A 12,314-nucleotide genomic window follows, 5' to 3' on the forward strand; every position below is an offset into this window, starting at 1 on the left:
ACCTGGCCAAGATGATAAAGCAAAGCAGTGCGACAAACAACAACAGAGTTACACATGGAATAAACAAACATACAGTCAATAACACAATAGAAAAAAGGTATATATACAGTGTGTGCAAATGAGGTAAGACAAGGGAGGTAAGGCAATAAATAGGCCATGGTGGCGAAATAATTACAATTTAGCAATTAAACACTGGAGTGATAGATGTGCAGAAGATGAATGTGCAAGTAGAGATACTGGGATGCAATGGAGCAAAAATAAATAACAGTATGGGGATGAGGTAGTTGGATGGGCTATTTACAGAGGGGCTATGTACAGGTGTAGTGATCTGTGAGCTGCTCTGACAGCTGGTGCTTAAAGTTAGTGAGGGAGATATGAGTCTAGAGCTTCAGTGATTTTTGCAATTCGTTCCAGTCATTGGTAGCAGAGAACTGGATGGCTAGGCGGCCAAAGGGGGAACTTGCTTTGGGGGTGACCAGTTAAATATACCTGCTGGAGCGCGTGCTACGGGGGGGTGCTGCTATGGTGACCAATGAGCTGAGATAAGGCGGGGCTTTACCTAGCAAAGACTTATAGATGTCCTGGAGCCAGTGGGTTTGGCAACGAATATGAAGCGAGGGCCAGCCAACGAAAGCATACAGGTCGCAGTGGTGGGTAGTATATGTCGCTTTGGTGACAAAACGGATGGCACTGTGATAGACTGCATCCAATTCGCTGAGTAGAGTGTTTGAGGCTATTTTGTAAATGACATCGCAGAAGTCAAGGATCGGTAGGATAGTCAGTTTTACAAGGGTATGCTTGGCAGCATGAGTGAAGGATGCTTTGTTGCAAAATAGGAAGCCGATTCTAGATTTAATTTTGGATTGGAGATGCTTATTGTGAGTCTGGAAGGAGAGTTTACAGTCTAACCAGACACCTAGGTATTTGTAAATGTCCACATATTCTAAGTCAGAACCGTCCAGAGTAGTGATGCTGGATGGGCGGGCAGGTGCTGGTAGCGATCGGTTGAAGAGCATGCATTTAGTTTTGCTTGCGTTTAAGAGCAATTGGAGGCCACGGAAGGAGAGTTGTATGACGTTGAAGCTCATCTGGAGGTTAGATAACACAGTGTCCAATGAAGGGCCAGAAGTATACAGGTTGGTATTGTCTGCATAGAGGTGGGTCAGAGAATCACCAGCAGCAAGAGCGACGTCGTTGATGTATACAGAGAAAAGAGTCGTCCCGAGAATTGAACCCTGTGACACCCCCATAGAGACTGCCAGAGGTCTGGACAACAGGCCCTCCGATTTGACACACTGAACTCTGTCAGAGAATTAGTTGGTAAACCAGGCAAAGCAGTCATTTGAGAAACCAAGGCTGTTGAGTCTGCTGATAAGAATGTGGTGATTGACAGAGTCGAAAGCCTTGGCCAGGTCTATGAATACAGCTGCACAGTATTGTCTCTTATCGATGGAGGATATGATATCGTTTAGGACCTTGAGCGTGGCTGAGGTGAACTCATGACCAGCTCGGAAACCAGATTGCATAGCAGAGGTGGTGTGGTGGGATTCAAAATGTTTGATGATCTGTTTGTTAACTTGTCTTTTGAAGACCTTTGAAAGGCAGGGTAGGATAGATATAGGTCTGTAGCAGTTTGGGTCTAGAGTGTCCCCCCTTTGAAGAGGGGGATGACTGCGGCGGCTTTCCAATATTTGGGGATCTCAGACGATACGAAAGAGGTTGAACAGGCTAGTAATAGGGGTTGCAACAATTTCGGCTGATCATTTTAGAAAGAGAGGGTCCAGATTGTCTAGCCCTGCTGATTTGTAGGGGTCCAGATTTTGCAGCTCTTTCAGAACATCAGCTATCTGGATTTGGGTGAAGGAGAAATGGGGAGGCTTGGTCAAGTTGATGTGGGGGGTGCAGGGCTGTTGACCAGGTTAGGGCTGGCCAGGTGGAAAGCATGGCCAGCCTTAGAAAAATGCTTATTGAAATTCTCAATTATCGTGGATTTATTGATGGTATTTATTGACAGTATTTCCTAGCCTCAGTGCAGTGGGCAGCTGGGAGGAGGTGCCCTTATTCTCCATGGACTTTACAGTGTCCCAGATGGCGAGGTCCTTCTAGAGGGGACCTTTACAAGATTTTGCTAACCAGATCGCTGAGTCCCGCTTAAGTGACGCTGGTTTAAACATTAACTAGCTGCATTTAGTAGCTACAATGTACTACATTTCCCTTGTTGTATTATTGTGCCAGCTTCAAACCGGTATCACAGTTATAATCACTATCACAGTGTGAACCTGTAGTTTCACTGTACCTGTCTGTAATTATTGTATGTAATACATGGTTTTACTCCCACTTACTAAACAATGGGACAGTTATTTTAGTTCCATAGCCAAGTTAAAACCCCAGTGTAGGAGTCCGTAAAGGTTTTGACTTGTAGGTGCCTTCAACTCCAGCACAGGTAGCTTCTCTAGCTAGTCAAATCTTCTAATGCATTATTAACACAATATCTGAAACCCATAGGGTCAACCTGAAGTGGATGACAGTTAACACCCATAATGATCATGCTCGTTGTCACCTCCAAGTCTTGTGTTCTTTTAGGTAGGAAATACTGAACATATATTTTATGAAAGATAAAGTAAATCTATTGGGAAAGAATAATTGGATGTAACCAGTATGTTTTCTCGCCAGTAGCCACAGCTCAAGTTATTGGAGGCCTTTAAGGGTACCTTTTTGATTATCTAAACAAATGATTTGCTCTGAGCTCAAATTTGCTCTGAAGTTTTAGTATTATCGGTAAAGCATTACCATTATGGGAATGAAAGGAGAGACCAAAACTATGTTGATAGAGAATAAACATCAGCCAAAATTGGAGTATTGTTATTCATTGTTCATTGTTGTTATGGGAATTTGGATAGCGTCATTGGATATATTTATGAGTCTAGAAATACATGTTCAAACAAAGCATATGTTGACATAGAAATAGAATAGGTCTGTTGTAATGAGATGCAGAGTTAAAACTGAAACAAAGCATGTGTACCACTACTACTAGCTATACTGTATTTATGTACATTTCATGAATTCAACTTATTTCCTGTGCATCCAATAATGTAGTGGTAATTATGTGAGTCAAAGTGAAGAGGAGAGGGCACTCTGATCCAGAGCTGCCTGAGGTGGTTATTCACCAGAGTGTGTCAGCATAGCCCAGTCAGTGCCAAGCTTAAAATGTAAATGCAGTGAGTGACTCAGTGTGCGTGTTTGTGTGTCAGGTTGCAGATGTCCCCAGAAGTAACCCTTACAGAGGCAGCATGCATCAGGGACACATTCACATCAAATTATGTGTTTGCCAAATACACAGAACAAGTCCATTAAATCTGCTTTTTTTGCAAGTATGACAGCTAACTACAAATTAACTTAAAGACGTGTTGACAGTTGTTATTTTCAAAAGTGAGCAAGGTGCCCTTAAGCAGACTGGTCCTACTTTAGCATATTTCTGTGTGCAAGCATGCATGTTTGATAGTAATTTAGTGGAAGTAGATGTAACTTCAGGTTGAATACATCACATCCCTGACTATAGAACTTTTGTGATTGTGTGTTGGTGACTGTTTCTCCATCTTCCATCTCTCCTTCTGCTTCTACAGGTCAGGAGCCCCCAGCACTCTGCCAGCCCCCCACCCAGTATAGGGGAGCAGCTCGAGCACCTCTCGTTGGAGTCTCTGGAGACCATGTCAGAGGGAGACGGTCCAGCGGTCTTCACCCGTGGCTGCCAGGCACGGGCCAGCCTGCCGGTGGTCCGCTCTGCCAACCAGACCAGGGACAGATCATTAGGTAGGTACTATGGAGCTCTCTCTTTCGCATGCTCTATGTCACACACGTCCTTGTACTCTGACACGTTATCTCTCTCTCTCTCCCAATCTTTTACGCTCTCACTCCTTGAGGTCTCACGGTTTCTCTCTATCTCCGTCTTTGTCTTTCGCTCTCTCTCGCTCTCTCCCCCCTTTCGCTCTCTCTCTCTCTCTCTCTCTCTCTCTCTCTCTCTCTCTCTCTCTCTCTCGCTCTCACTCTAATTTTGATGTTACAAAGTGTTTCCTCACCCTCCCTCTTCAGGTGTGCTGTACCTGCAGTACGCAGAGGAAACCAAGCAGATCCGGATGCCCAATGAGATTACCAGCATAGACACAATCAGGGCTCTGTTTGTTAGTGCTTTCCCCCAGCAGCTCACCATAAAGATGCTGGAGTCTCCCAGTGTAGCTGTGTACATCAAAGATGAGACCAGGAACATGTACCATGAGCTAACTGATGTCAGGTGTGTTCATCTATCTACTGTACATTAGTGATTCTACCTTCTGTTGTGATGTATTTCTTCAGATGACATTTCCCCTCCATTGAGCATGTTATGTTGCAAGGCCCATACTGGTTTTGAATGGGCTTCAAGCTTATATCATAAAAATTAATGTAAATGTACAGTATCAGTCAAAAGTTTGGACACTCATTCAAGGGGTTTTCTTTATTTTTACTATTTTCTGCATTGTTGAATAATAGTGAAGACATCAAAACTATGAAATAACACATGAAATCGTTTAGTAACCAAAAAAGTGTTAAACAAATAAAAAATATATTTTAGATTCTTCAAAGTAGCCTCCCTTTGCCTTGATGACAGCTTTGCCCATTCTTGGCATTCTCTCAATCAGCTTCATGAGGAATGCTTTTCCAACAGTCTTGAGGGAGTTCCTACATATGCTGAGTACTTGTTGGCCACTTTTCCTCCACTCTGCTGTCCAACTCATCCCAAACCATCTCAATTGGGTTGAGGTCTGGTGATTGTGGAGACCAGGTCATCTGATGCAGCACTCCATCACTCTCCTTGGTCAAATAGCCCTTACACAGCCTGGAGGTGAGTTTTGGTTAATTGTCCTATTGAAAAACAAATGATGGGATGGCATATCACTGCAGAATGCTGTGATAGCCGTGCTGGTTAAGTGTGCCTTGAACTGTAAATAGATCACCAACAATGTCACCAGCCAAGCACCATCACACCTCCTCCATGCTTCACAGTGGGAACCACACATGCGGAGATCATCCGTTCTCCTACTCTGCATCTAACAAAGACACGCGGTTGGAAACAAAAATCTCAAATTTGGACTCATCAGACCAAAGGACAGATTTCCACCTGTCTAATGTCCGTTGCTCGTGTTTCTAGGCCCAAGCAAGTCTCTTCATCGAGGTGTCCTTTAGTAATGGTGTCACGCCTGCTCCCGCTCTCCCTCTCTGGTACTCGAGGGCGCCAGGTTGCTTTTCATTACGCATACCTGTCACCATCATTACGCGCACCAGCGCTCATTGGACTCACCAGGACTCCTTCACGTTTTGATTGTCTCCCCTATATCTGCTTCTTCTGTTTCATCCCTGTGTCTGTATTGTTGTCGTTTAAGTTTCCCCTGTCTAGACGCTGTCCATAATTCTGTTTCTGTCCGTTGTTTCATTAAATGTTCACTCCCAGTACCTGCTTCTCATCTCCAGCTTCGATCCTTACAAATGGTTTCTTGCAGCAATTCGACTATGAAGGCCTGATTCACACAGTCTCCTCTGAACAGTTGATGTTGAGATGTGTCTGTTACTTGAACTCTGTGAAGCATTCATTTGGGCTGCAATCTGAGGCTGGTAACTAATGAACTTGTCGTCTGCAGCAGAGGTAACTCAGGGTCTTCCTTTCCTTTGGTTTTCCTCATGAGAGCCAGTTTCATCGCAGTGCTTGATGGTTTTTCCAATTGCACTTGAAGAAACTTTCAAAGTTCTTTATATTTTCCGGAATGACTGACCTTGATGTCTTAAAGTAATGACCGTTATTTTTCTTTTTCTAATTTGAGCATCTTGCCATAACCTGGACTTGGTCTTTTACCAAATAGGGCTTTCTTCTGTATACCAACCCTACCATGTCACAACACAACTGATTGGCTCAAACACATTAAGAAGGAAAGAAATTCCACAAATTCACTTTTAACAAGGCACACCTGTTAATTGAAATGTTTTATTTTATTTTTTTATTTCACCTTTATTTAACCAGGTAGGCTAGTTGAGAACAAGTTCTCATTTTTAACTGCCAGGTGGCCAAGATAAAGCATAGCATGCTTTAAATGCATTCCAGGTGACTACCTCATGAAGCTAGTTGAGAGAATGTCAAGAGTGTGCCAGGCTGTCATCAAGGCAAAGGGTGGATACTTTGAAGAATCTAAAATCTCAAATATAATTTGATTTGTTTAACACTTTTTGGTTACTACATGATTCCATATGTGTTATTTTGTAGAAAATAATAAAAAATAAAGAAAAACCCTGGAATGAGTAAGTGTGTCCAAACTTTTGACTGGTACTGTGTATTCGTATTTGTGGATTAATTTACTTCAACCTGACGCTTTTCATAAAGGTTTTTGATTGTGATTATTATTATTTTTTTCATAATCAAAAACCTTCATGAAAAGCATCAAGTAGAAGTAAATTAATCCACGAATACGAATATAATTTTACATGTATCTTAATTGACCACTTTTTCAGGAATTTTATGATATAAACTTGAAGCCCATTCAAAAACTCTTTAGGACTTGCAACAGGAATTTGGCGTGACTTTCATAGGGTTAGTTAAACACTTGAAAGACACAAATTGGCACACTTTTACTTAACAACGGAGGTTGGTACAGTATGATACTACCTAATGCGGTATGTTGTGTGGTCGGGCAAAAAAGGGATTGTCAAGCTTTGTGTGCTGTATAGTAGTACAAGTATCTATAACACTGCTGTTAAAACATCCATCTTTTGGTATAGATCTTCAAATTACAGGGGAAGCCTTGCAAGTAATTTAGTCTCTACTTCGGCATTTCAGCATTCTAAGCGTAACATGAATACTCCTCCACCTCCTTCTTTTTCAGTGTAGGCAGGGAGGCATTAATTGGGGTATTGTTGAGGCAACAAGAGAGGAGGCCCATGTCTGCTGATGACAGGGTGTCTGTCTTTACCACACCCTAATCTGCACAGACACTCCTCTACGGCAGTGGTTCCATGTATTTGATATATTTCAGAGCTAGCACACCTTATTCAACTTGTTAACTAACCATCAAGCCCTTGACTAGGTAAATCAGGTGAGCTAGTTCAGGGCTACAACAAAATTGTGAAATGTTTGGGGGTCCCCCAAGGAGAGGTTTGAGAACCACTGCGCTACAGTAGACTGAGAAATATAGTGCCGTGAGGGCTGGCAATTAAACAGTGGAGTGTAGTTCGCTGTTAGATGTCAACAACCTAGCCTAGTGGTTAGAGCATTGGGCCAGTAACTGAAAGGTTGCTTGAACGAATCCCTGAGCTGACGAGGTAAAAACCTGTCGTTCTGCACCTGAACAACACAGTTAACCCACTGTTCCTAGGCCGTCATTGTAAATAAGAATTTGTTCTTAACTGACTTGCCTAGTTAAATAAATAAAAAAATGTGTGTGTTTTACAAAATGGAATAGGGGTCCACACAAGCAGTGTAAATTTGGATGTTTTTCTTTTTTCCAGAAATATTACATCTCGATGCTGTCTGAAGGTGTACCACAAAGACCCTGCACATGCCTTCAATCGCAGCAACGCAAGGCCTAACAATGCTGAGGGCAGGGTGAGTGAAGCCCAAATGATAACACAGCCAAGCACACAAACTCCCCTAAGTCCCCTAAATCCATCTGTCTAGTGCGCTACCTTTGACATCAAGGAAGCTTCCGGTCCTAAATCCCTAACCAGGGGCCTTTAGCTCATCATTCTGAGACACACACAGGGATGAAAGCAACCTTGTGTATTCTTGATTGTAATAGAAGTAGGATCAGAGGCAGGGTTATTCTTCTCTATGTTTGGGTATACCCTGCTAAGCAGTTATCAAAATCAAATATTTTTAGTCACATGCGCCGAATACAACAGGTGTAGACCTTACAAGCCCCTAACCAACGATGCAGTTTAAAAAATGTGAATAAGAAATAAAAGAAACAAGTAATTAAAGCAGCAGTAAAATAACAATAGTGAGAATATATACAGGGGGTACCGGAACAGAGTCAATGTGCAGGGTTAGTCGATGTAATTGAGGTAATATGTACATGTAGGTAGCGTTATTAAAGTGACTATGCATAGATAATAACAGAGAGTAGCAGCGGCATTAAAAGGGGGGGGCAATGCAAATTGTCTGGGTAGCCATTTGATTAGATGTTCAGGAGTCTTATGGATTGGGGGTAGAAGCGGTTTCGAAGCCTCTTGGACCTAGACTTAGCGCTCCAGTGGCGCTTGCTGTGCGGTATTAGAGAGAACAGTCTATGACTAGGGTGGCTGGAGTCTTTGACAATTTTTAGGGCCTTTCTCTGACACCGCTTGGTATAGAGGTCCTGGATGGCAGGTAGCTTGGCACCTGTGATGTACTGGATCGTACGCACTACCCTCTGTAGTGCCTTGCGGTCGGAGGCCGAGCCAAATCTTTTCAGTCTCCTGAGGGGGAATAGGTTTTGTCGTGCCCTCTTGACAACTATCTTGGTGTGCTTGGACCATGTTAGTTTGTTGGTGATGTGGACACCAAGGAACTTGAAGCTCTCAACCTGCTCCACTACAACCCTATCGATGTGCTCAGTCCTCCTTTTCCTGTAGTCCACAACCATCTCCTTTGTCTTGAACACGTTGAGGGAGAGGTTGTTGTCCTGGCACCACACGGCCAGGTCTCTGACCTCCTCCCTATAGGCTGTCTCGTCGTTGTCTGTGATCAGGCCTACCACTGTTATGTCATCTGCAAACTTAATGATGGTGTTGGAGTCGTGCCTGGCCGTGCAGTCATGAATGAACAGGGAGTACAGGAGGGGACTGAGCACGCACCCCCGAGGGGCCCCTGTGTTGAGGATCAGCGTCGTGGATGTGTTGTTACCTACCCTTACCACCTGGGGGCAGCCCGTCAGGAAGTCCAGGATCCAGTTGCAGAGGGAGGTGTTTAGTCCTGGGGTCCTTAGCTTAGTTATGAGCTTTGAGGGCGCTATGGTGTTGAACGCTGAGCTGTAGTCAATGAATAGCATTCTCACATAGGTGTTCCTTTTGTCCAGGTGGGAAAGGGCAGTGTGGAGTTCAATAGAGATTGCATCATCTGTGGATCTATTAGGGCGATATGCAAATTGAAGTGGGTCTAGGGTTTCTGGGATAATGGTGTTGATGTGAGCCATGACCAGCCTTTCAAAGCACTTCATGGCTACAGACATGAGTGCTACGGGTCAGTAGTCATTTTGGCTGGTGCTCTCATGCATGTTTCAGTGTTATTTGCCTTGAAACGAGCATAGAGGTAGTTTAGCTTGTGTCACTGAGCAGCTCTCGGCTGTGCTTCCCTTTGTAGTCTGTAATGGTATGCAAGCCCTGCCATATCCGACGAGCGTCGGCGCCGGTGTAGTACGATTCGATCTTCGTCCTGTATTGACGCTTTGCCTGTTTGATGGTTCCTCTCGCTTTAGTTCCAACCCAATTTTCGGGCAACCCAAGAGGAAACACCAGCGTTACAGAGGCAAGAGAGGGTGGATCGGTCACCTCTTCCCTCCATTCTACTAGCTAATGTACAGTCACTTGATAATAAGATGGATGACCTCCAATCGTGGATTTGCTACCAACAGGACTCTCAATATTCTTTGCTTTTCAGAAACATGGCTCTCGGACAGGATAACCGCCATGGCTATCCAACTCGATGGCTTCTCCATTCACCGACAGGACAGTGGAGTCGGGGAAATCGAGGGGGGGAGGGGTTTGCCAATTAACTCTGTACTCTTGCTTCCTGTTTACAAGCAGAAGCTGAAACAGGAAGTACCCATGATTCTCTCTGTTGAGAAATGGTCACCAGAATCAGAGTTTATGCTATAGGACTGCTTTGCTAGCGTTGATTGGAATATGTTTCGAGACTCCACCTATAACATTGATGAGCTATCCACCTCTGTCACCTGTTACATTGGCAAATGCATCGGCGACGTTGTACCCACGGTGAGGGTTCGCTGCTTCCCCAATCAAAAGCCTTGGATTAACACCAAGGTTGGCACTAAGCTAAAGAGCAGGGCTTCCGCACACAGCGCTATCGTAGACAAACCTGATGCTACGGCCAAAGATAGCAATAAGTACAAGAAGGCCTGCTATGACCTCCGCAGAGTCATCAAATGAGCTAAAGGACAATATAGGAATAAGTTGGAATCATATTACACAGGCTCTGACGCCTGCCGCAAGTGGCAGGGGCTACAGTCCGTTATGGATTACAAGGGAAGACCCAACCGTTATCTGCCCAACGATGCCTCTCTACTAGACGAACTCAATGTATTTTATGCACGCTTTGACAACAACAACCTTGAGCCTCATGCCACAATGACCACCGCCCTGTAGCACTCACTTCTGTAATCATGAAGTGCATTGTGAGGCTGGTTATGGCACACATTAACTCTACCATCCCAGCCACCCTAGACCCACTCCAATTTGCATACCGCCCCAACAGATCCATAGACAACGCAATCTCAATTGCTCTCCACACTGCCCTCAACCACCTAGATAAAAGGAATACGTATGTGAGAATGCTGTTCATTGACTTCAGCTCAGCGTTCAACACCATTGTCCCCTCCAAGCTCATCACCAAGCTTTGGACTCTGGGTCTGAACACCTCCCTCTGCAACTGGATCCTGGACTTCCTGATGGGCCGACCCCATGGGGTTAGGGTAGGCAACATCACTTCCACCACGCTGACCCTTAACACAGGGGCCCCACAGAGGTGTGTCCTTAGTCCCCTCCTGTACTAACTGTTCACCCATGACTGTATGGATACGCATGACTCCAACACCATTATCAAGTTCGCTGACGACACAACGGGGTTAGGCCTGATCACCGGCGATGATGAGTCAGCCTACAGGGAGGAGGTCAGTGACCTGGCAGTGTGGTGCCGGAGCAACAGCCTCTCCCTCAACATCAGCAAGACCAAGGAGCTGATCATGGACTACAGGAAACGGGGGAAAGCCCGCCCTCGTCCACATCGACGGGGCAGCAGTGGATCAGGTAGACCGCTTCAAGTTCCTCAGTTTCCAAATCACTGAAGATTTAAAATGTTCCAAACACACATGTACATTTGTGAAGAAGGCGCAACAGTGCCTCTTTCCCCTCAGGAGGTTGAAAAAGTTTGGCATGGGCCCTCAAATCCTGAAAAGGTTCTACAGCTGTACCACTGAGAGCATATTGACTGGCTGCGTCACTGCTTGGTATGGAAAACGCACCGCTGTCGATCACATGGCGCTACAGAGGGTGGTGTGGATAGCCCAGTAGATCACTGGGGCCGAGCTCTCTGCCATCCAGAATCTCTGTATCAGGCGGTGTGAAAAGAAGGCCTGGAAAATCGTCAGACACTAACCACCCAAGCCATAGACTATTTTCTCTGCTGCCACATGTGAAGAGGTACGTGTGCATCAAGTCTGACACCAATAGGCTCTTGAACAACTTCTAATCCCCAAGCAATACGACTGATAAATAGCAAACAAAACGGCTACACAGACTGAGTTTACCTTGTATCTTTATAAACATTTTATTTCAATATTTGCACTGTCGCTATGCACACTCACAGGGCGCTGCACACACACACACTGTCACTCCAACACACACACACACACTCACTCACAGGGCGCTGCACACACACACACTGTCACTCATCATTTGGTCACTGACACATAATATTCATGTACATTCATACTGACTCTACACACCTGCACACCCACTCACATGCAAGCTGCTGCTACTCTGTTTATCTTGTATCCTGTTGCCTAGTCCCCTTACCCCTATATATCTATCTACCTCCCTCACTCCAGTATCTCTGCACATGTAAATATGGTATTGGATCTGACTTTTTAAATATTTCATGTATATATTACTTTATTGTGTATTTCATAAATCCTATTCTTATTTATGCTGTGTTGTTTTCTAGTAATACATTGTTATTGATTTTTGCATTGTTGCGTTTTGAGTTTGCAAGAAAGGCATTTCACTGTATGTGCATGTGACATTAAATCTTGAAGAATATCGTACAAAATTATTGCCTGATGATCTTCTGAACTTTCCAATACCTTTCTTATGCATTCAAACCATACTTCCTTCAGATTGAAATACAGTCTAAAGTACTGTCAGACTGATTTGTAATAGACTTTCATAGGTAATCAACGGCCAACTAGCTAACTTGGTAGGGTCGCAAATTTGATTTTATATCAAAATAGGGTCGCGGGCCAAAAAAGTCTGTTTTCAGGAGCTCTTCTGTCAGTCAGTATAGTATGACCCTGATAGTATGAACA

General features: G+C 44.3%; 1 protein-coding gene across 6 annotated transcripts in view; it reads left to right on the plus strand.

The window, feature by feature from the left end:
* Positions 1-12,314, plus strand: part of si:ch211-207d6.2 (sickle tail protein homolog) — an 87,390-nt gene that overhangs the window by 31,142 nt on the left and 43,934 nt on the right. For all 6 annotated transcript variants that reach the window (XM_024435653.2, XM_024435652.2, XM_024435654.2 and 3 more), the window contains 3 exons: positions 3,624-3,810; positions 4,090-4,288; positions 7,525-7,621. In XM_024435653.2, coding sequence (XP_024291421.1) covers positions 3,624-3,810; positions 4,090-4,288; positions 7,525-7,621 — 483 coding nt within the window. The remainder of the gene's footprint in view (positions 1-3,623; positions 3,811-4,089; positions 4,289-7,524; positions 7,622-12,314) is intronic.

Source organism: Oncorhynchus tshawytscha, linkage group LG10, assembly GCF_018296145.1.
Source record: "Oncorhynchus tshawytscha isolate Ot180627B linkage group LG10, Otsh_v2.0, whole genome shotgun sequence".
NCBI lineage: Eukaryota > Metazoa > Chordata > Actinopteri > Salmoniformes > Salmonidae > Oncorhynchus > Oncorhynchus tshawytscha.